The sequence below is a fragment of the Serinus canaria genome, chromosome 2 (genome assembly GCF_022539315.1).
Source record: "Serinus canaria isolate serCan28SL12 chromosome 2, serCan2020, whole genome shotgun sequence".
In the NCBI taxonomy this organism is placed as follows: domain Eukaryota; kingdom Metazoa; phylum Chordata; class Aves; order Passeriformes; family Fringillidae; genus Serinus; species Serinus canaria.
The window spans coordinates 50,700,566-50,725,026 of record NC_066315.1 but is presented as its reverse complement, the minus strand read 5'-3'; the positions used below and the strand labels follow the sequence as shown (position 1 = coordinate 50,725,026).

The 24,461-nt window shown below is 39.8% G+C and overlaps 1 protein-coding gene across 7 annotated transcripts in view; it reads left to right on the top strand.

Moving 5' to 3' along the window:
* The window catches only part of AMPH (amphiphysin), a 130,467-nt gene extending 110,600 nt beyond the window's left edge, over window positions 1–19,867 (top strand). For 2 of the 7 annotated variants that reach the window (XM_030234070.2, XM_018924016.3), the window contains 6 exons: window positions 669–782; window positions 6,991–7,047; window positions 11,789–11,926; window positions 13,179–13,442; window positions 15,771–15,872; window positions 18,691–19,864. In XM_030234070.2, the coding sequence (XP_030089930.1) occupies window positions 669–782; window positions 6,991–7,047; window positions 11,789–11,926; window positions 13,179–13,442; window positions 15,771–15,872; window positions 18,691–18,798 (783 nt within the window). In that variant the 3' untranslated portion in view covers window positions 18,799–19,864. Of the gene's footprint in view, window positions 1–668; window positions 783–6,990; window positions 7,048–11,788; window positions 11,927–13,178; window positions 13,443–15,770; window positions 15,873–18,690 lie in introns of all 7 variants that reach the window. The other 5 variants (XM_050971749.1, XM_050971747.1, XM_050971748.1 and 2 more) reach the window with 5 other exon arrangements.
* The last annotated feature ends 4,594 nt before the right edge of the window (window positions 19,868–24,461 follow it).

The window sequence follows — 24,461 nt, the reverse complement described above, 5'->3', positions numbered from 1 at the left end:
GTTGCAAGGCTGGTGATATTTTATAGGTTCTCTTGTTGGAAAACAACCTGAGGCCAGAATTTAAAAGGGTGGAAATCCCAATAGTAGGTTGATAAATGAGTGCCTCATAGGTGATTAAGAGCTCAAGAGAGAATGCATTTTAATAGGAAAACAGAGTTGATTGCTAGAATTCATTGCTAGTATTCAATCAGTCGTTGTTTGTGCATATAAAAACTGTTTGAGTCTCACTCTCTGTTCATTGCTTCTTACCCTCACTGGAGGAGGGTATATTGTCTGAGAACAGACAGAACCAGGGAGGAGGAGGTAATTTTTAAAACTCATGTTTGAAGACTAGGGTTGGTACACATAGGTGCCAGTTTCAATTTCTGGCCTTGCCAGCAGTTTTTGGAGCATTTTTGAGCAAACTGCTTTCCCCCCACTTCCATTACCTCTCACTATAACTCAGGAAGCTTTCCTCATGAGGGAGGCATGTAGGAGTGGTTCATTTACATAGGGAACACTGATGATGAAAATGCCCTTTACATGCTGTCTTTTACTGGGGACAAAGCCTGGCAAGACTGAGCTTGAAGCAACACTGTGCCAGGCACAGTTCCCTTTCTCCCTCTTCCTCCCCAACATCATATGCTCCTCAACAATTTTTCCACTATCTACTTAAAAATCAATAACAGAAGACTGAGGCTGAAGAAACTCCACCTGGGGAACCTAAGGCTAAGGAAACCCCTGCTGCTGCTGCTGTTGTAGAAAAGGAGGCCATCCCTGCTGAGCCAGCAGAGCAGGCTGTGGTGAGTGATCTGTCCTCCATGCCACCTCTCAGGCCTCATTGGAGCCACTTTTTGTTATGGTGATGTGCTTGCTGCATTTCAGCCATCCTTTCCAACTGTCATCCTCCATGTGACACAGCATGCCTCTCCAGCATGTGCCCCTTCCAGCCCTAAAATGTCATTCCTCTTACGCTGGGCATCTTAGACTCAAATTTTGCTGAGTGGTTGTGGTTTCACAAGTTGTTTGATGTCAGATGAACTTCAGAATGGGAAAGAACTGATGCCATTTTTAAATTGCATTATTAGCAATTTTCTAATTTCATTTCAAGCACTAGGATAATGTATATCTTGTATGGTTCTTACAAGAACAGGAAAATTCCATTAAAAAGCTATTGTAGTAGGTCTACAAGGCTCACAGTTTTAGAAGCCAGTTGTGAGCCAAAGAGAGGACACTGAACACCAGTTGGGAGACTTTTTACATGTCAGAATTCAGGGGATGAAGAAGAAATTACAGCTCTGCATGAGGAACAAAGCAAGGCACCCAATATCACTGAAAATTAAGAGGTGTTCTGAGACAGTAGGCATGGAGTTTTCCTGCCGACTAGCATCCCTTTTTATACAGGTATCTCAGTGCATATTCTTTTTATCCAGCACACCAGTGTTAGAAGGTCTTGGCGGTGGATGATACTCACACGCTAAGAAACCCTGGAGGAAAACTGCATCTGTTTTTGTAGTCTGACATCTTTCATGCTTTCCTGAAGACAGCAACATGTTCAGAGGCTCTAATGAGTTGCTGGTAGAATATGAAGATTACTACTGAAAAACTGGATGGAAAAAAGTGGTTGTTTTGTGTGTCAGTTCCTCTGCCACAGAAGCTGGTGGAAGATATACAACTATGCTCTTTGTCTATCAAGCATAGTTTGGTTTTATAAGTGTTCTTAGAAAAGAAGGTTTGAGCTTGCTGAGCTGCGCTTGGACTTGGGGGAGACCCTGTGTGTCTTCTGCTGCTAAGCAGGGTTGGTGACATCCAGATGACCATAAAATTAGGTGATTTTCAGTAAGCCCTTGATAACTCCCGTATGGATATCAATATTAAGCTAATGTAGATGCAAATTAGCTGAAGAAATTGCAGGTATCTGTAGATGCATCTATAAATGTGCCAGCAAAGAGCATGGATAGATATCTAATTATCAGATATCAAGCTACTGAGCTCTTCCTAACAGAGGAAAAAGAATTTTGGTGTGAGGAAAGTTGGGCAGGACTAGATGGGCTGTTCTGCTGGACTTTGGGGGAAAGGGCAGATAATTCCTGGCTGTGTCCAGCCTTACCCATTCTCTGGGGGTACCTAGCAGCATTGGACCTATGGAAGGAAGCAGTCACAGTGTCTTCCCCAGAACTACATTCAGGTTTAGTTCTGATTACACTTGCATGAATTTTGAGCATTTGTTTCATATTTTAATTCACGTTTGCTTGGTTCCATGGTTCACACTGGAGGAAATTATTTCAGGATCATCCTCTTCTACTAACATAACTAGATGAAGAAACCTTCATGGTCTGTCTAGACCAGGCTCTCCCCTTCTATGTGTTTTCAGTTCATGATGTCAACTCTATAGGAAGGCAAAAAATGAAATTACCTACCTGAGGCACATTGTTTTGTCAGACTGTTGATAAAAATGCCTCATGTAAATGTGATGGTTTGGATTAAAGAAAGTGGGAGGGAAGGTGGAGAGAGAAGAAATGGTGCGGTATTCCATGATTTTCCTGGGCCTTATATGAGTCCAATCCGGCTAGCTTAAGGCTCTAGCCCACACGGACCCGCATAGACGAAAGTAAAAGACAAGAGGCGCTCTTCTCCACGTGGGTGCAAGTATCCTGTTTATTGGCTTGGTGCAAGACACTCAGGTGATTGGGCCACCCAGGTAGAAAAGAGAATGTGGGACTCTCACACAAGAGGTTTTATACCCTAGGGGATGGGGGCAGGGGAGAGAGGACCGCGGCCAATGCCCTTGGGGAAGGGCACCCATGGGACAGATCACCAGGTGTGTATAACAGGGGGGGTGTGTGAGGGGGAGACTATGTGATGAGGGAGGGGAAAAACCATTCTCGTGACCAAACCTACTCAGTAAAGATTTCCCATCACCCAGTGCAAACAACTAAATAAACTATTTAGTGCAATACAACAAAATGGAAAATTGGTAATTGATCTGAAGCTCTTCTCTTCCCATGAGTGCATGGCAGGGAATAATGTGGAAGAACAGATATTAATGAAGCCAGAAAAGTGGTTTTATTTTGGGAAAAAAAAAAGTAAAAGACATTCCCCATTTTTCCAAAAGGAAATATTTTTGTCCTGCACTAAGACAAAGCTATACTCTGAAGCCTGTTGCACATCTTAAGCACTAATTATACTCTATCTGCAGTACCATGCATTTGCTTGCTGGCTGGCATGACCTGTTCAGTTGATCCATTTTACTCCTGAGGAATTCTGGGTCTGTGGTCTGTTGTCAGCTGCTCTGGCTGAGTCACAGGAGTGCAGAGCTATTGGAAGAGAAGCAGAGATAAACAATGCAAGAGACAGATGATTTAAGAGCAATCCAAGAGGAGGAGCGTAGGCATTAAATAGAAGTTAAACAGTTTTGATTAGGTTTGTTCTTGGTGTTTTGTTGCTAATTCAAAATCATGTTGTCCTTACTAATTTGGGAAAAACCCCAAAGTATTGGTTTTAAAAATGCCTGTAATGGAGTGACTGCATTTGTTTCTGAAAGGTTTTTATTTCAGAGGGGATTTTCCAAGACTTGCATAGAAGAGTTTTGAAGATTAGGATTAATGACAAATATGTTCAAAGCTAAGGAAAAGTACACTGAATTGCAAAAGATGAAAACATGTAATTTCCCAGCAGCACTTCTATATTCATTTGCTTTATGAGTGACAGTTTCATTTAAAAGTAGAATTGTAAAATATTAATTGTAAAATATTAATCTTTTATTGAGTTTAATTGCTTCCAGTTTTGAGTGACAGCCAGTCCTCACTTGAGTTTTTCTGTGATAAGTTTCTGGTCACGTCCTGTTAACCCAGAAAATTTATGGCGTAGATTTATGGCATTATAGGAAATTCACAGTAAATTTTCTGGTAGGGTGTTCATTTAAATTATGGACAGAATGGTCCAGGGGATAGGGTACTACTTGCCCATCTGGGCATTTTGGATTCAGTTACTTGCTGTTTCATAGTCTGCCTGATCAAGAGTGGCAAACCCTCATTAGAAGAGCTCATCAGAATTGTTGCCTAGGATCTCTACATATCTTTATCTTGGTCCTTCAGATCTCCAGTGCCACAGAACAAATAAAGTTTTTATTAATAGCTCTCAACAGTTGATCCTTTTTGGGTAGGGTATAAAATGGTAATTAAAGGGACAGGATGACCATGTATGCCAACAGAAGAAAAGTTAACCATGGTAAACGGTTTTTGCATGGAATTCTACACACAGAAAGAGTTGTTTTTCTGTTTCTAAAACATCCCCAAAGGTAGCTATAAATCCAAAGGATATTCTGAAGCATATAATGCCTTAACCACTGGCTTCTTTCTTTTTCAAATAATACTGCCCCTCTCACCACATCAATTTTTCACATTCAAGCAAAGATGTCACGAGGACATCATAATAAAGTGAATGCTTATGAAATGTTGCTATTTCCCTTTCTTCTTTTCCTGCATGTAAGACATAATGCTTGAGATAGCTTTTCTACTTCCACAGCACTTATTAGTTTGGAAAAAGCTTCTCAGTGCTTTGGGTCTGATGCCTGGCTGGACTCTGATGTTCTCCCATTAAAGCAGTCAGACGCTCAGCTAAATGCTGTGGCTTTCAGAGTAGTATATACGCATATGTGAAGCTACCTTCTGATAAGCTCTTTGCAGACAGAGTGAGTACAGCAGAGGCCAGGGAACAGCCTGCAACCAAGCATATCTAATTAGGGTTCAGTCCCACTTTAGGTACTATTCACAGTGCCCAAATGGTGGAATGTGTAGTTTAGGAGAGCAATACAATGATTAGATACAGAAGAGCAGTTAGCTGTGCCCAGATTCTGAGCATGAAGCTAAGTGCAGGTGAAAAATAGGAGCATAAGGCCATTAAAAATATATGGCTCTCTTTCACGGGAGAGAACTGATGTAGAATAGTGTCTTTCTGTTGAAGTCTCCAGAAGCAGATTTTTCTCTCTGGAACCAGGTGTTAATTTCCTAATGTTATTCCAGTCATCCTTTTTTCTAGGGCTTCATGCTCTAAAAGCAATACAGTTTATCATGCCTCTCTTCTCAAACTCCGTTATCCACAAAATCCCAACTTCCAGGTAATCAGAAAAGCAAAATGCTACTAAAGTGACTAGTACACAATAGTCAAATTAGCTTCAGGAAAGCTCTTGCTTTCGAAAATAAAAGAAGGTCTCCTTACTTTCACCTTTCCAACCAAAATTGTGGCTTTTAGTTAATAACAGAACAGTTCTTACTTTAAAAAATGCATGTGTGTATATTAAATCTTTCTGCAAAGATACCCAAAGCTGGGCTGATGGGTTCTTACCAGAGAATATTGCTAGGGAATTACTAAGAAAATTTAAAAGGCCAACACATTCCTGACTTTGAAGTGCAAGATTATTCTAATTTCTGAAGGCAAATTGTAAATACAGCTGCTGGCAGAAATTCAGCACTTTTTAATGGTACAGTTAGGGAAGTCATCTATATACTGACTTGCAGTTGGACATAATGCTTTTATGGGCAACAGTTTGCTCTGCTCTAGAAAAAAATATTTCTCTGGGTGGCTCTGTGTATACATACATTACTGGAGTGTGAAATATTTATATTTTGCTGCTGATACTTGTTTTTTTCTATTTAAGACCCTCTACAGCCTCCTCAGACTTACTATAAAATTGAAGACCTCATAGCAGAGGCTTGGAAACTTAAGGAAAAAAGGAATTAATAATTTTTAAAAGGTTGTATAACACTGCAATTTTAACAGGGATAAGGCTGTAAGAGGTTTCTTTGGCAACACGGCTGTCAGCAACTGCCCTGTCCTGGCATCTGGGTATGTTTGGGGCTTATGACTGACTGCAAGCAATGCTAGGTTAGAGTAGGAAAAAAAAGAGTGATATGAAGTTTTCATGTAACTCACCATTCTTTAATTAAAAAAGAAATATGCAACCATTTCAGCTGAAACTTTAAGGAATTTTGGCGTGACAGTTGTGTGTGAAGGCAGGTAGCTGAAGCCTGAGTATGTGAGATTTCCTGGCTTCTGACTGCCAAAGCAGACACTCCAATATACCATGCCCCCAAGTATGCTTGCATAACTTCTCTTCACCTTTACAGCCCTGTAGAAAAATCTGACCTAGCTCTGTCAAAATTTTTTACCAAATTGATTTCCGTAACAGGGCTCTGACTTGGTTTTACTTAGCAGAATATCTTTAGGAATAGTCATGTCTGCAGAGAGTCAAATCTGAACAGCTAAAAAAGCACTTCCAACTATTCCACCTGAATTTTAATGGTTTTGACTGTTGACCTTTTGTAGAAAGGACCTCGTGTTGGTAACAAGTAACAAGTACTATTTGGGACGAGCTTGTTACTGGTCAGTGTATTCAATCATTTGAACACCTAAATGAGTGTCAGATTTTGAAAACCACTGATGTCTAATTTTTTTAATGTCATGCACCTGCTGCATGTACCACTGAATATGTGTGATTCTAAAAAAAAAAAAATCCAAACTTTGTGACTCACATCTTTTGAACAGTCCCTTTAAATGAGCTGCAGTCCAACATGAGTGGAAGTAGTATTTTATGAAGTTTACACGGAGGCCTTGGTGAATTACAGAAGCAGCAGCAGGTGATAATGGAAGCAGTTTGAGTCACCAGTGGCAGAAATTTGAGCTTGGTGGAGTCTGCCAGGTTCCTTACTAAAAAGTTCTTCAGAGCTTGTCCTGTTATGAGAATACTAGTAGCAAAGGAAAAATTGTCCCTAACAGTTCTAGTGGGATGATGATAACATATGTAGAGGGTTTGTTTTAGCACGTAAGTACTTCTACTTAGATTGTATGGGACAGTATCTTTCTGCTCAATAGTATATGCTAGCTCATTTATCCATTCATATCATTGCATCCCATACATGGCATGCTCCCATTAGCTTGATTTATACCAATTTCTCTGCAGCCATTGCTTCAGCATGTGTAAGGTGATGACTATATTTCCTTTTTATACAGGAGAATGTTGAGGCAGGAGATAAGGAGACAACTGGAGCTGCTGAGAAGGAAAGCGAGGTACATATGAATAGACTCGAGTATGGTTGTGCTTTAATATTTTCAACCATGGTAAAAATTTGTCATTTTCACGTCATCAATAAGCAGGCCAATACCATGCAATTGCGACCTAGCTGTGGTATCTCAGTCTAACACTGCACAGATATATCTGCACCCATGGCATATATTCTAACATATCACCTCTCATTCAATGCGGGATTTATCTTAGAAGCTGCCTGTTGCAGCAGTATAGAGTGATAAATATTTCAGGGCAGCAAACAAAGCAACTCCATGGCTAAAGGAGGTATAATGCTGTTTCTATTGGCATTTGGAAATACACTGCATAGATTCCCAGTAGCTTCTACAAATTTCTGTTTATTTGTTTACCTAGCCTTTCTGTAAATTTCTTTATTAAAACATCCCTGTGGTTAGTCATTTATTTTTCCTAGCACAATATGCCCTGAGCTAAAACAGATACTTGGAAATAATCATAAGTTAGTTTGCTAAAGCATAATCTGGCATTATTAGATACAGTTAAAATCAAATTGCAAAGCAAATTAAAAGCTCAGTGACATACTTTAGGCTGTGCATATGTGGACTTAAATGATTGCATATTGCTTATATTTCTTTAGGAGTGATAAAAGTACTTACTCTGAATCCTTGTATACTAAAGTGAAACTGCAATGTGTTCAAACGTGCACAGACAGCAGCACAAGAGGATTGGCTGCATATTAAACTCAGGAACAGAAATAGGGACTGGGAAATAACTCCTAGTTATTAATCACTCAGGATTTGTATCTCAAGGTGCTAGCAATCTGGTTTTTTTGTTGTTACTCATTTTGGTGCCATGATATATACAAAAAGGTAATGAACTGGTTTCAGAACGTGTGAAGTTCAGCTGTCCAGGGTTAGGTTCATTGTCCTGCTGTAAAACTGAATTAGGTCTGCTAGAGCCAAGGATATATCTGTGTCTGTAGGGCATACCAGTGTCACTTGGAAGTGAATTTGGGACTCACTGGTGCTGTATTCCTCACCAGCACTGCCACATCCACATGGAAGCCAGTGGAATTGCATTGGAAGAAAGTGCAGAGTGCGCAGATTTGTGTGGACTCAGTGCAAGAGAGTGTTGTGTTGTTCTTCAAGCATTGCCTTGTCACTTCCAACAAGTCAGGTTCAAGAAGAAATATGCAAGAAATACCTCATAGTTTATTCTAATACTACTTGTTCACTCTCTGAGAGTGATTTTGCCCGTGTTCTGTTTAAAACATTATTACTGTATGCAGAAGAGCTGCCATAAGAGATTAAGTTATTTGCTAAGCCAGTATTTGACTGTTAATAGAGCGTGGTCCCTTTGATACTCTGTAATTTGCTTAACAAATTATTCAGTACTACTTCAGAATTTTCCAAGACTTTGCAACTGATGCATTCCCTAAAGCTTGATGATTGGTCTCTCTTGACATTAGATAGCTTAGCTGTGATTATAACCAGCTGTCATAAAAATTACCCATTCCTGTTCTAAATCCAGCCATGGGGCAAAAACTTCACCTCTGGAAGACGAGTGTATCTGAGGGAGCTCCTCTGACAGGCCCCAGCAACAGGCTTGGTACCCCTTTTCTTCCTGGGCTCATTATTGCTGCTGCTGAATCTGTGGCATTGTGTTAAGCTGACAGTAATGTTATGAGAGTACAGCTGTGTGGATAAGCTGCATCCTGCTAAAGAAAAATTCACATCTGTGCAATTAAAACAGTTGAGTGGTTCTATCACACCCCTCATTATACTGGATGATCCTTTTTTTTGTCCCTGTGTGCTTGGTGTAATGGGACAGCTGTCCAAATTTCAATAATTTGAAATTTGGACAGCTAGAGATACCTAATTTGGAGTACTATTAGACTGCCTAATGTTATTAATCACCTATATAAAAGAGATTTGTAGGATTGGTTTTCAGAATGAAGTAAGGTAATACAAGTAGCTGAATCTGCAAGGATGTGGTTCAACACAGCTGGTTACGAATTCAACCTCCTGCCCTTTTTTTTTTTCTGTACTAATCAGATATTTGAGGCTGATAGTGAGGTTCATTCTGTGCTACCTCATATGCCTTTTTATAAAAGCTTTTTTTAATCATCTAGCTTTTAATGGTTTTGTACTCTAAGACACAAGAAAAATGATTGTGATTGTGAACTGTGGTATACATTTAGTGACTCATGACTGCACAGTGTCACTCTTTCACTGTGGGGCATTTGTGAGCCAATGCATGTAAATTAGTATTCTCCTCCTTAGTAAAACAAAATGGTCCATAGAAATCCAATAAGTAGAAAAGAAGTTGTTTATCTTAATCAGAATAGACAGCAAGACCAATTTCTGCAGCACTCTCTTAGAAATGCATGGTGTCAAATCAATCTGATGTGCACTTTATTCCCACTCTTTCCTACTAGCCTCTTCCAGGACTTTAACATTCATCATTTATTTTTGTATCTTCTTGGATCAAGACTGATAAAATTGGTAATACTATATGAGTGGCAGACTTGCATGCCTTATAGGAGAAAATGTCAACATCTGAGCTTCTCTGTTGATGTTATTTCCTGTTACAGTAGAGCATGCTTCAGGAGCAGCAGTTTCAATTAAAATTAAAGTTTCCCAGTGATTTCTATAAGTCCATACAATATCTTCTGTCTTCATGGATTCCAGGAGGATTTCTTTATCACATCAATTAATAGCAGCAAATAGGAGTAGTGGTGAATATTTAGTGTTGCTAAAAAACAATGCCTGAACAGTGCCCTTGAACAGTTGCTGAGTTCAGGTAGGGAAGTTAGCTTTCCTCAGTTTGATCATTCCACAGGGGAATGATCAAACTGAGGAAATAAATAGCATCAGACTGTTCACTGGAGATCAGAGAGATTACTGATAACATTGACATTGGTACTTCGAAAAGAGTTTTCCTTCAGTGTTTTTTCTTTATCCTTGATCCATCTGCTGTAAGGTAAAACTTCTGTCTTGAAGCTAATTAGATTAAAACAATGAGTTTTGTCATTTACCTTCAGCAGTCCAAACCTTAAGATCAATCCATTTTAAGTATATCCCCAATATGCTACTGTAAGCAGTATATAGCAATGCAAGTGTTAGCGGAATGCATGAATTACAAGTGTCTTGGTTTAAGACAGTTAAAAAGGAGAATACTTTGGAATGATACCTCCCTTTATAGGTTCAACCAATCCCTTTCCACCACTAAGGAACGAATATGAGTAGATACAAGTGAAAAATAACAATTTATTAATAAATGAAACAGCAATAGGCAAAAACTAACAATAAATAACTGCTAGATACAAAATAACTAAATCTTATGAACCCGTGAGAACAAAGAGTGATCCAAAATGCCAGGAAACACCCTTTCCTGAGATAGTGCCCAACAGGGGCGACTGCATGGGAAAGACAAAGGGACAAGATGGGGTCCCATCCCTCCTAGGAAGGCAGGAGCTCATGGAGCAATTCCAGTGGTAGATGGAGACCCAACAGCCCCTCTGGGGTCAGTGCCCTTCTCACAGCAGGAGACAGCAGGGCAGGCAGGGCCAGGCAAAGCGACTGGGCCAGGGCCACTCATGGCTGACAACAGCCTGTGCCAGAGCCGGGGCTGCTCTGCTACTGTCAGCGCAATACTTGACAGCAGATGAGCACCTGTGGAATTCATCCCAAGGCAGCTTAAAGCCTCCAACTTCAGTCTCTCCAAGACAAGGAAGAAGACAAAAATATAAAAAGAGAATCCAAAACGGGAGAAGCCTCTGCTTAAGCAAAGACCGAGCAGCTAGCAAAGCAAAAACCACGCAGCAAGAGGGAGACAGCCTGCCTGATAGGGCAGACTGTAACAATGCCCACGATAACATTCTGCTGCCTCAGTTTTTCCAGCTTCAGGGTCTTAAAGAGACAGTAACAATTTGGGGAGCAGATAGGGAATACAATAACTTTTGAGTTACCCACAACAGCAAGTAACAGTTTCTGCTGGATGAAGGATTAAACATTGATCTAGTAGTAGGCACCTACTTTCCTATATGCTTTTCATGAGTTCATGAATAAATCATGCATTAACTTCTTAACACAAACTGATCAGAAATTATTCAGTCACAGCCAGACTGAATAGGCTTTTATGTATCTTTTTGTGCTGACATAACTATAGATCTTTGTGGTTAATTTTATTCTAATACTTACCCCAACGTAGAATATATTTACTTCTCCTGACATGACCTTATTTGTAAGTCTCTCTGTTAGAAAGGAATGTGTAAGTTAAAATTACAAGCTTTTTGAAGCCAGGCAAGGTCTGTGGTGAGGTAGGTGACTAGCTAGAGAAGGCTTGAAAGCTCTTCCTAAGAACAGACTCCATTAGCAGGGTCCTAGACAGTGGACCCCTAGACAGTTTGCATGCTCCTCCTCCTCTGCAGAAATCAGTGGTAAATTTTCTCCACAATACAGCTGGAAGACAAAGGAAGGAAACAGCTTTGACAAGCAGTTACTCCACTCATAACACCTGAGGACTCTGCTAGATATTGTCTGGTGAGGTTTCATAAATGTCTCTCTCCCACCTTTTAATCAGTTTTTTCTGAACAAGCTTGTCCCCAGCACTGCTCTTCTCCATAAATCAAGAGGAACACCAGTGAACTCAAGACATAAGTCAGCATTACACAGGGAAGTCACAGAGCAGAGGCTGGCCCATGTTCTCTCCAGCAAATATCTCTAACTTGTATCCTGAAAGATCCCTCCCTTCTGTTGTTTTTAGGTGGTACCTGTTGGTGAGAGGACTGCAGCATCAGAAGACAGTGCAGCTGTGGCAGCAGGAGCTGCCACCACGGAGCAGGAGGATGTTGCTGAAGGTGACAAACCTCAGGGAGAAGAAAAAGAGGCTGATATGTCTCAGGTAACTCTTGTCAATGCATGGGAGAGTGTGTTAAGGGAATCAGCACAGATTAAACAGCCCAAGAGAGGCAAGGCTACTGCAGCCCTGTGCCCCCAGGTTCAACCAGTCCAGGTTCAACCTGTACAGCAAGATTGATGTTCTCTTGGGATGGCCCTAGGAAGGTCTCACACAGGGTATCCTTTCTTCTAAGTCCTTACTTTGGGTTGTGCCTGCCTTTGTGTTTCTGTACTCCCCTAGGCTGGTGGAGATGGGACTTGATGGCCCTCTTCTGGCCCTGTGAGCAGCACAGACATCATATTGTTTGGGCTATCCCCCACTGTTTTCTCTCTGTGCTCCTCTGTGGAGGTAACATTTATCACATAACATAACAGGGCTTTCTGGAGAAATAGAGAAACAATTGGATTTTTCTTATATCCTGGCATCATGTCCTATCAATAGCATTACTTTGTTTCCTGTAAGTCATGGTGGTCAAGCCATATATTTATATCTGGCCTGCTGCCTTTTTCTCTGCAACCTCTGAGGAGCTGGCAGACACCTGCTAGAGCAGACCCTATAGCTGGGCAGCCAGTTACCACCTGATTTCACTGCATATTCTATTTCATCTGTGCTCCAGGATAAGATGGTTTGGAAGAGGGTCTGTGAACATGTTTTTTTCAGGTTGGGTGCTACAAAAAGTTTTGTTAAATGCTTTTTTACTGGGATTCATGATTGGTCAGATGCTGCTTAGATTTTTTGCTTTCTCTGTTCCCAGTTGCATTGTTGTAAATCAGGAGAGATCCCTTCAGTCAAAGAAATAGGTCATATTTCCTACTTTCATCACCTTCTATCACTATTAACCTGCTGATTTCAATTTCCAAATAAAAACAGTACAGTGATTACTGGAACTATTGGCTTCACTCAAACCTGCTTAAACTAAAGAACAGAGTGAAGGAAAAAAGTCTAGTAATTTCCAGGAATGCTGAAAATGAAGCCCAAGCTACCTACAGAGAATTTTTATTGTTTAGTGCAATAATGTGTAAAGTAGGTTGAGGACTAAGGGGAGCAGTGATAAAAGGGAGGGGATTATTCCTTGACATTCTTGCTCAAATACTGTTTTCTGTCTTAAGAATTCATAGTAGAGAAAAAAAGAAATTCTCATCCCCATATATGCCCTGTGCAATAAACAATCGATAGTGTTTTCCTGCTTGAAATAAAGTACTAAATTGTTTTGTATTTCTTACGGGGGAGTTGTTTTCTGGTTTTTTTCCCCCAGGAAAAGGTCAGCAGCATCCCTGCAGTAGTAATAGATCCAGCATCAAACAACGAGGGGGAGGGAGAACACGAAGTCATCATGAATGAGTTCAAAGATGCCACAACAGAGATGGGCGCTCAGGTCACTGACACTTCTCTCAGTGAAACTTCCCAGTCTGGAAATGATCAGAAACCTGCTGAAGAAGTCCAGGCTGTACTTTCTCAGGATCAGCCTGTTCCAGCAGAAGATGCAGCTTCAGCAATGCCACCTGGTTTTCTCTATAAGGTCTGCTTCTCCCTTCTTCTTTTAGATATCCCTGGATGTGTCTTGTCTGCACAGGTAGTATCATGACTTGTCGGGGGCAAAGGATTCTTAGTTTATCAACCACGTGCACACACAAATACGTGCAACTACAAATGTAATACTGTGTTGTTGCTTCATAAATAAAGTCTGAGAAGATACATTTTCTGCATGCTTGTTGCTGTGCATATCCTTATGTAGCTGTAAGATTCCTTGAGGTACAAGAACACTTGAATCTCACCAAATGACTGCTGAAAATTAATATATGGAATAAAATTTCACTGCTACATAGTTAATTAGGAATATTGTTGATATATGCTAATTATATATCTGATATGCTAACAATATATTTGATCTCTAAGGTCTCTTGCAAATCTGAAGCATTCTATGATTCTATGATCATTTAAAAAATGGCTTTTTTTCTGGCCTGAAAATCTGTTTCGTGGAAGTACTGATTCTGTTGAAACCCATGGCTACTATTAATGGTAATGAAGCCAAAATTTCATTCAGTAACTTTAGTAATAACATAAACTATTAGGGTAATCAAACAGAAAAATGTAATGAGGCATAAGAAAGTTCTTTCCTTGGCTGGCAAAACCCCCAGGGATTCCTGGTTCACAAGATTCTTTGAAAATACTTTTCTTTTAGAATCACTGAGTAGCAGAAAAGCTCCTTGAGGATGGATGAACTTTACATGCTTCCTACTATAATTTGCATAGTTCAGACTAATTAGTCCCATAGCACTCTCTAAGTATGCCATTCTTTTTGGACTATTCTCATTGCTCAATATTTTCTGCAAACTTTGTGGTTAACAGTAGGGTAAAGGTAAACACTATCATGCAACTCAAACATGCTGCCATAGTTAATCTTTTGCTTTTCATCCCAGTCTCTAGGGTCAGACATAGAGAGGGAGAAGCAGAATATATGCTTTCAATCTGGTTCCCAATGCCACTTTCTTTCATAATTGCAGAGTTATCGTGGAGCTGTCTTTGCGTTGAGAAAATTAGACTAGCTATCTTTTAAGGAGATAAACCTTTTACTTAAAATGGTCTGTTTACAATGACATGCTGATCTTGCCAATGTTTGAATGCTCATCTCATTGAAAGGCAGATATTTTTGGGCATATTATGGGCATACCCATCTGCTGGTAAGTGGGAGTTCCAAGGCAATCATTAAGTAGAGTTCCCATTGCTCACCTCTTTGATCATCTATTGCAACAGGTACTGTTACTGACTCAAATGTTTATTGATGTTCACAAGAAGAGTAATACAAAAATGGCCACAACAAGAGAATGAGAGAATATAAAGTTCCTGAGAATATTTCTCAATTTTATTTATAAAATCCTGCCACCCCTCTCGCAGATCTTGTAGTGGTAATGGAGAATGGAAGGAAGTTCCTTACATGGTAAAAATGACAGTGGCAGGCCTTGTCCAAGAGGCAGGACTTGTGGAATGTTGCTTTATCATCTGTCCTTGAGATCTTTTAATCTTGGTGAAGCATTTTAAGTTTCTTCTGATAGTCTCAGGAAAGGAAACTACCCTTAAGTTGTCCCTGTTTCTAAGGAAATGCATAAAAAATTGACATGAATCAGTGCCTTTCTTACCAATTTATGCCAGATCAAAGGAGGTGGTTCTGTTATTGTGAGATTCCACCTGGAGTGCTGCATACAGTTCTGATATCCTCAGCATAAGAAGGACATGGAATTGTTGGAACAAATCCAGAGGAGGGCCAAGGTTGATAAGAGGACTGGAACAGTGCCACCTCGAACACAGGCTTAGAAAATTGGGGCTGTTCAGCCTGGAGAAAGGAAGGTTCCATGCAGAACTCATAGCAACCTTCCAGTATCTGAAGGGGACCTACAGGGAACTTGGAGAGGGACTCTTCATCAGGAACTGTAGTTCCTTGTAGGACACGGAGTAATGTGTACAAATTGAAAGAGGGAAATTTTGGATTAGATATTAGGAAGAAATTTTTACTGGGAGGGTGTTGAGACAGTTGAACAGGTTGCCCAGGGAGCTAGTTGTGGATGCCCCAGCCCTGGTAGCCTTCAAAGGCAGGTTGGATAAGGCCTTGAACAACCTGGTGTAGGGGAAAGTGTCCCTGGCCATGGCAGGAGAGGTTGGGACTAGATGACCTTTAAGGTCCATTACAACCTGTTAGCATTCCATGATTCTATGATAATTTGAATGTACTTGTCTATAGCCATATATTTGCATAAAGATTTTTTTTTCCAGTCCAGATTTAACAGGTAATTTTGTTGAGAAAATGTCTTCATTTAGATCACTTCTATATGTGTGGTGGTTTTTTCTTTAGGTTGAAGTTCTACATGATTTCGAGGCAGCTAACAGTGATGAGCTTAATTTAAAACGAGGAGATGTTGTGCTGGTGATTCCTTCTGAGACCACAGCTGATCAGGTAAAAACATGACATTGTTGACATTTTTCTTTGTCTCAACTCTTTTTCTTACAGGTTATAGTTAATGGAAATATGTATTCAAAATTATGTTACTGTAAGAAACCACAAAGATTTTACTTATGCCTTTGTATGTAGTTTCATTTGAGACTAAATGGCGCAGTTGACTATACCTGAAATCACAGATACATGTTATTAGCAGGATCTGACCTCTACCTATTTTTTAGGGCTTTTTTGTGCTACACTGTATTTTATACTGACACACAGGTACACAAAGGTTTCATGCAGAGGATGACCTACAAACTCTGTTACATTGTTCTATATCATCTTGTCAGCATTCCAGTAGAATTGATTACATGCTTCCTAAATGTTCGGTTTTTATGTGTGATTTGTAGAAATTATGCTAAGTCACCCACAGAGAGCACTGAGAATGCACACAAAAGTGTTAGATGCCTCTGATAAAGGTAACTTTGCCCATCGGAAGCCTGAATCAAACAATACTTCAATTTAATTTAAGGTATCTAATTTTGGTCTAACATTGCATTTCAGGTGAATTTTCAAACAATTGTATTCCATATGTTAAATAGTGAAGTATGTTGATTTTGGTTGCTGCTTTAAAAGAGAAGGCTGTACTGTACACTATTAGCACCAGCCACTCCATGGGCATCTGTTAGTGCCTGTAGTGTTGGTGAGAAGTTTCCCAGTTGATTTGGGGGTTGAGAAGTGGATCCTGCCTGACCAGGTAGCCAAGACCACTGTCACCGACATAGTTTATGAAAAATCCTTTACTTAGGGATTTTCCTCTCCTGAGAGCTGAGAAGCCTCAGGAACGGACTGTAAACAATTCTTATCTGCTGCTGTGGAATGCAACGGCGAGAAATCTGTGATTGGCCCCGTCAGACTGTTTGCAATTAAGAGCCTATCACAATTCACCTGTTCGGCCCGTTTCGGGCTGAAAAGACTTCAGTTTACACATTCCTATTCTATTCTTAGCTTAGCTTTGTAGTGAAATCCTTCTCTTTATTCTTTTAGTATAGTTTTTATATCTTATATATCATATAATAATAAATCAAGCCTTCTGATGCATGGAGCCAACTGTCTCGTCTCTTCCCGCATCCTGGGACCTCAGAAAACCCTGTAACAGACCACTGCTCTGAAAGAAGAATATATCTTAAAATAGGCCTAAACACTATGCCCTGAGAGCCCTGAGAACTGTGTTTGAAATTGTTTTGCTGGTTGATGCGGTTCAAAGTTAGGTAATTATCAGTCCTCTCAGCTGTACTTTCTTTAATTGAATATACGAATTCTCGGCTTTTGTGAGTGGGTTTTTTTACTTATTTCAGAGCAAAATGTTTACACTACAGCAGATGCCTAACTCTTTTTATTGGAATTAAATCTATTATCCCTACTCAAATTTTGCTGTCTTACCTCATGGGAAGTTCAATTGATTTCACTGTCAGTGTTTGCAGAATAGGACACTACTCTAAGGATAGTAAAATATGGTCTCTAACTTTAGTCTGTTTTTTGCTAGGATATTAGGTGTTAAATACATGATAATGCTTGCTGAGTCCATGAAGTGTAATTCTTCTTCTGGTGTGCACTGAAATTCCCATTAGCATTAATTGAAGTAAATTGTGTGCAGTAATGGAGAAAATAAACCTTTATGTATTCATGTTTCTGAAGCCATTCTTTTCATATATTTATTGCACATTACATATTTCCCCTTCATGTTTAACATCACCATAAAGCTCAATACCTTTGTCTTTTGCCAGGTACTTTGTTGATTTTTATAATGGCTTATCTTTGTTATTTTTTATTCTCCTTCAAATATGACCTGTCTAAAGCCATAATTTCAATACACCTGGTAACATCAACCTCCATTTGAAGCAAACCAGTCCTACCCAGTGGCTTTTTCCATTAGACTTATGTTGAAGTTATTATCCAGTAAAACTGTGTATTCCTTTCGACAGTCTATACTGCCTATACTAAAGATCTACAGTTCCTCTATCTCTTAGATATTCCACATGCCTCACTTAAATGTATGCAGTCAATGTCACAGATAAGCTGGATCTGCTTTAATGGTGCAGAGAGCCCCCACCAGCACACACAGCCACCCCACAATCATGATTTGATGGTGTATGTGATGATCTGTTCAAACTGTTCTATCTGCATATGTACTGTCTGTACAATAATAATATGACAACATTAGAAGTTCTGTTTTCCATGGCTTTGCTTCAGTTCCTTTTCTTTAAAGGAAAGAAATACAGAGTTACCTAGTGAGATGAGCGTAGATTGGTCATTTTTTAAAATACCAAATTATTTTATTTTAGGTAGAATTTATCAGACTTGAGAGAATCCAGTACTTTCCAATAAGAAATCTCTCTTTTGTTTGCTTTGACAGCTGGTGATTTGTTGATATTTTGCTTATCAAGTCCTGGTTTAGGTTTCCAGGAGTTTTTTGAAAAAGAATTACATATTTTCTAGAGATAGTAACTCATGAGACTGGAAGAACTGTTTTTTCTTCTGACTGTTGATACATGAATGAAAGAAAAAATACCTCAGAGGAAAAAAATTAGGATTCAGAACTATTCTTCCCCCACCTAGATGGGCTAAAGGCTGTATTGTGTGCTTGCAGTCACTTGGTCTCACAAAATTGTAGTCTGGTAGAACAGAGAAAATGGTCTGTGCAAAATTAGAGGCAGCTTTTTAACCAAAACACCAAATCCTTTAGCTATGTTATTCTGAAACATCTTCAGATCTGAAGATCATAGTGAGGAATGGGAGACCTAAAATTTAAGAGACTCTGTCTTTTTCTTTGCAGGAGGCTGGCTGGTTGACTGGCATTAAGGAATCCGAGTGGCTTCAGTACAGAGATGCAAATAGTTATAAAGGACTTTTCCCAGAGAACTTCACACGCCATCTGGAGTAGTTCTCCCAGGCAGACAAATGTAGTATGAAGCTCAGTCAGTAGGTTTTTAACCTCTTTGAAACACAGGAGCCCACCTTTTTGTTGTTTAAGCTGTTAATGGTTTACAGACTGGTGCCAGACAAAGCTACTTGAAACATATCAAATGAGCATGAATGCAAACAGTTAAGCTGTGATTTCTGAAACAGTACATGGAAAAAAAAACCAGATAAAAATGAAATGTCCTTATTTGTTCATGAGTATGTGGCGACAGGTTTGTTTGTGCTTCGTCAGAGCTATGGTGATCCTGTATTTGATCCTTTCCCAAGAAATCTGAAATTAGCTTCCTCAATACCAAAACCTTAACTTCTCTGCACTAAGTGTATTGTATTCCGTTGCACTGCAAAAGATTTAATTAATTATCCTGTAGTTATAAGGTCAAAGTATTACAAGTTCCATGTGTTGAAAAGATAGTTAACTACTGCAACGTTTTTCAGTGTTATTTTTGGACATGTATAATATATATACACAAGACTTTATATGTGTATATATAAGTGCATATGGCTATATGCATTTTCACAACTTCATTGTAGCTCTTTGGCTGTGTAGTATCATCCAGTACATGCATTGCTTTTTCACTGTCTGGCATTACAGGAAACAGTTTTGCTCAAAGCAAAACTAACTACCCCATTGCCAAAACATGATACAATATCTGTGTTTGTAATGTGAAATTTTCATTCTTAGAAGATGAATAACATCATGTTCAAAGCCGCTAACCTTTGAGAAGGCATGGCTTGGTCTCCTCTTCCAGCTGCAGTAGTTAAAATGAGATAACCTGGAGGGAGGAGTTGTTATGATGCTAATCTATACTTTTTTATTTAATTGGCTGGATACATTTTCAAAAAGAAAAAGAATTAATCTCTGAGAATAAATAAACACAATATATTTTCACTATATGTATTTATGTAGCATACCTTCACAGAACCTTTTAAAGTAAGATATATATATCCTGTATCAAAAAGTCATCTGTAACTTATGTTTTCCAGTGCTGTGTCATTAAAAATAAACCTTTGGTCCAAAGAAGCTGTTTCTTCCGTGGTACTTTTGAAGTTTTATAAGAAGTCCATATAATTTATACATTGTATTATATAATCTAAACTCAATTTAATGCCTCCTTTTCCAAAGGAATATAGCATAACAGGTGCAAGCTTTAAATTCTTGTTCTCAGCCCAGGTTGTGGCTAGAGTTCCAAAAGGTCTGAACCCCAGCTCAGCACATCTCTCTGCTGCTCTTCCTGTTCTCTCTCTGACCACCAGCTAATATCTGTCCAGTAAGAAAGGGAGCTTGTCTGTATTTAACCATCACTCAGCTGAAGGTTTCTGTCTCTTACTGATTTTTCACTTGTCCACTTTTTTCATGTGGAAAGTAAGTTTTCTATAAATCTGCTCCATTGTGTTTGCCGAGGCACGGAAGCTGCAAATATTTAGGAATATCTATCTTTTCCTAGGAATTCAGTTATTTTTCATTAAACATTTGTCATCTCGTATGCAAACAGTATCTGTTTCGACTCCATTCCTAATTTCCTAAATCTCAGTTGAAGAAATAGGGGGTTTGTACTTATAGAAGAAGAGGAGAGTTGATTTTTCTCTGTTTTTCAGGGTCTCTCTTAGTAGGTTTCAAAGGTAAGTCTAATGATAGCTGTGTTTTGTGAAGAAGCTGGATGGCTCACTTGTGATAGCTGGGATTTGGATTTGAAATATTCAGTGAGTCTAAGGAGGTTACAGGAAAGCACTCTGGTTTTCTGTTCATTCCTTCAACAGGTTTGATCTCGGGCCGAGAATCTCTCCAAGGACAAAACTTGGAGAAAACTTTTGGTTTTCTCATTACAATAAATTCCAGGCTTCAGCACGCTATTTTGAGGTGGTCATAATAACCTATTACACTTGGTTTACAGTGATACAGTGATAACCTCCAGGCTAGTTTCTTGCTTAACTGCATCTCAACACTTGCATTTCAGTAATGGCTGCTCTACATATCACTGGAAAAGCCCAGCACTGTACAATGGAGCATCAGTTTCCCTGTGGACACCATGTCACCACCTCTTTGAAAGGGACCTACTGTCAAGTGAGATCATTATGTGTGACAGTCCCAATCCTAAGGGCATTATGACCAGACCAAAGCATTACTATGATCAGCCAAATGTATTCTTTTACCAGGTGTCCATCATATGCAGTTACTATTATTAGGTGCCCTCTTGGTTTTACAAGAATTGATGTCAAAGTCAAACACCCTTGATCTTGACTCTTCTAATCTCCTTGGTACAGCACAATGGGACAGATTCACAGAGGGTTTTCAAGTACACTTAAGATTGTACATAGATAGGAAAGATCTCTGGTCTACAGCAAAGAGCTTTCATGGTACTGTCATTATTTGTTGGCAACAAGATGTACTGGTAATGTTCCAAAAGCTGTGGTATTGCTCATGATGTGTCATTTAAATGCTGCAGGTTACTGTGTATATGGCATACCATTCTGACATTGAGTATGTCTTCACATCTCACATATACAACCCAGAGCCACAAGTGTGGCTCTTTTTCCTTTGCAGAAAGGATGAGGAAAGTTATTGTTTGCAAAATTCCATATACTACGATGATACACTCTTATATCTGCAGCTCATGAGGTGAGTCCTGTGCAGTAAGTGTATTTCTCTGTGGCTATAATACTTTATTCTAGGACAAGCAAGGGAAATACTTTCCACTATGTACTGCTGTTACATACATGATACACTTGTGTTACACTGCATTAACTGGAGCTACACTCCATTTGAAATTATATTACCCCAAAATTATTTCTCCCTTTATTTGGATTTTTTTTTAATTTACACAGTGTTGCATTTGGCAAATTACTGAATTTAGTACTTTCAGAATGATTGTAAAACTCATTGTTTCTTGGTTTCTCTAAAGGCTTTTTTATGCCTAAGAGAGCATACATACTAACCTTTTTAAGCAGGTGTTATTTATAATTCTATATAAAATAAACCCTTGAAAGATTTAGGGATCCAATCTCCTTATCCTACAGACTGATTATTCGTGGTATGGTCTATAAAGAAAGACAAAGTAACTGAAGATAGAGGAACATGGAACATGTTGTGTGAGTTAACATATAAATTGTGTATTTGCAGCTCATCTATCTGGTTTACAACCTTTCCCAAATAATGAAAACTGCATAAGCTGAGCAACACTTCTGTCATTTCTCTCCTCCTCTCCCTATCTCGCTTCATCTCTTCCACTAGGTGCATCTGTCCCTGACAGAAAAAGGAGGGGAGGCTGAGGAGAGGTGCAGTCCTACTCAAATAGCATGGTGTTCTATTTCAGGATGCTCTGATTACTGATGCCCCAATGTCAGAGAGATGTTAAATAAATCAAAGTCTCATTAAGCTCATTCTTAACAAAAATTTTGTAATGTCTTGCTGACACAGAGAAAAAGGCATCAAAAGAAAGCCACTGTGATGGGTAGTTTAGATAGATGGGGTTGGGAAGGAGCAACCATTGGCTGAAGAACACTTTTCAAGGTTGTCGCCTCCTCTGTGCAGGCAGAGCATAACCAAGTAGCAGGTATAAGTACCACAGTAGCCTCAAACCCACCACAGTTTGCTGTTTGAAGTACAAAATCATATTTTATTGTCAGTTTTTAAAGTAGATTTGAAATATCTGTCTTTTCCCAGCTGCAAGTTCACTTGAGCGAATCTACCATCTTCACCATTCTTTGACTTTTAACCTTTTTGTCCCAACAGTCGTCTTCCATGTGATTTCATCTCTGATGCTTTGTGCATCTTGTCTCTGCCAGCATCTCAACTATATCTTTCCCTCTTTTCATTCTGGCCTGCTTAATCAGCACAGAAGCATCACACAGGGAAAAATGCAGTTAAAGGAAACTTTCATGAAAGAAAAAACCCAGACAGTAGTAGAAATACCACTCTGTGTATATGCAGGCTTTCTATCCAGCCACAGGCACTAAATGCAATGCAGATAACAACAAAGTACTGTGTAGCCACCAAAACTTGAGTCTTCAAGAACCCATAGTACTCATATCTGCTGAAGACAGTCCACAAATGCAAAATCCGCCATGTCCTCAGCCTCGTTTCAGAGTAGAAAAGAGGCTGGGGTTTCTTTTGGTGCTCTCAGAGTGTAGGCTTTGGTGTGAAGCAGATAAAGCCCCAGTCACTAGAAGTGCCTTTATTTGCCTAGACAGACTGCTTCAGGTACAAGGGATAATTGGACCAAGAACATCAAAGCACTGGAAAGGTAAGTAGTTATATACTTCAATTATTACATTTCCAAGGTACATGCTGCAAAGGAGAAGGTTAAGATAGTCCAGATTTCCAAACTTAATTCAGAAGAAAGTCAACATTTCTGTATTAAAGCTTTTAAAATTAAATGACCTGCAATGGAAGGAAGAATCTGGCTGTATGCCAGTGAATGAAAAAAGAAACAAAACATGTAATTTTGAAGAACTAACTGTGCAGGTTAACACATAATTGCCAAATGATGATGTGTACGGGGGTTGCATGGCCTGTTTTTTTGGTAGCAGGGCCTACAGGCTTCTGTGAGAAGCTGCTGGAAGCTTCCCTCATGTTTGGCAGAGCCAATCCCTGGTGGCTCCAAAGAGGGATGTGCTGCTGGTCAAGACTGGGCCCCTTGGAAATGATGGTGATGTCTCTGTAATTATAGATTTAAGAAGAAAGGAAAAAAGCTATTGCAGAATTGTTAATTGTGGCCGGAGAAGAGAGGGGTTACAAAATGGGAGAGGAAAAACTCTGCAGACACCAAGGTCAGTGGAGAAGGAGGGGAAGGAAGTGCTCCAGGCACCAAAACTGGGATTCTACTGCATACTGTGGTGCAGACCATGGTGAAGTAGCTGTGTCCCTGCAGCCCATGGAGGACCAAGGGGATGGAGAGATCTACCTGCAGCCCATGGAGGAACCCTTGCCAGAGCAGGTGGATGCCTGAGAGGAGGCTGTGACTCTGTGGGAGACCCATGGAGAGAGAAGCCCACTCTGGAGTAGCCTGTCCTTCAAGAACTGCACCCTGTGGAAGAGTGACTCACGCTGTAGAAGCTTGGCAAGGACTGTTGCCTGTGGCATGGGCTCACATTGCAGCAGTTCACAGGGAGCTGCTGCTGATGAGTTGGACTCAAGCTGGAGAAGTTCTTAGAGAACTGTATCCTGTGGGAGGGACCCCACTGCAGAGCACAGGAAGGACTCCTCTCCCTGAGCAGTGGGTGAACTGACCATAACCCCTATTCTCTGTCTTCCTCCCCTACTGGGGAAGGAGGTAGAGCAGGAAGGGAGGGAGGGAGGGAGGGAGGGAGGGTAGGGGAAAGGTGTTTTTAAGGTTTTATTTTACTTCTCATTATCCTGGTCTGATTTTATTTAGTAATAAATTTAATCCAAATCTCTATGTTGAATCTGTTTTGTCCCTTGCCCTATTCAGTGAATGATCTCTCCCTGTTGTTATCTCAAGCCATGAGATAAATTTAATAAATTTTGTTAAATTTTTTTGTTAAATTTTCTCTCCCCTGTCCAGTTTGTGGAGGGGAGTGAGAGACCAGATTTGGTGGGTACCTGGTATCCAGCCAGCCTCCACCACACAAGGTCATGCGAAATTCTCTGAGTGGCTAAAATCTGAC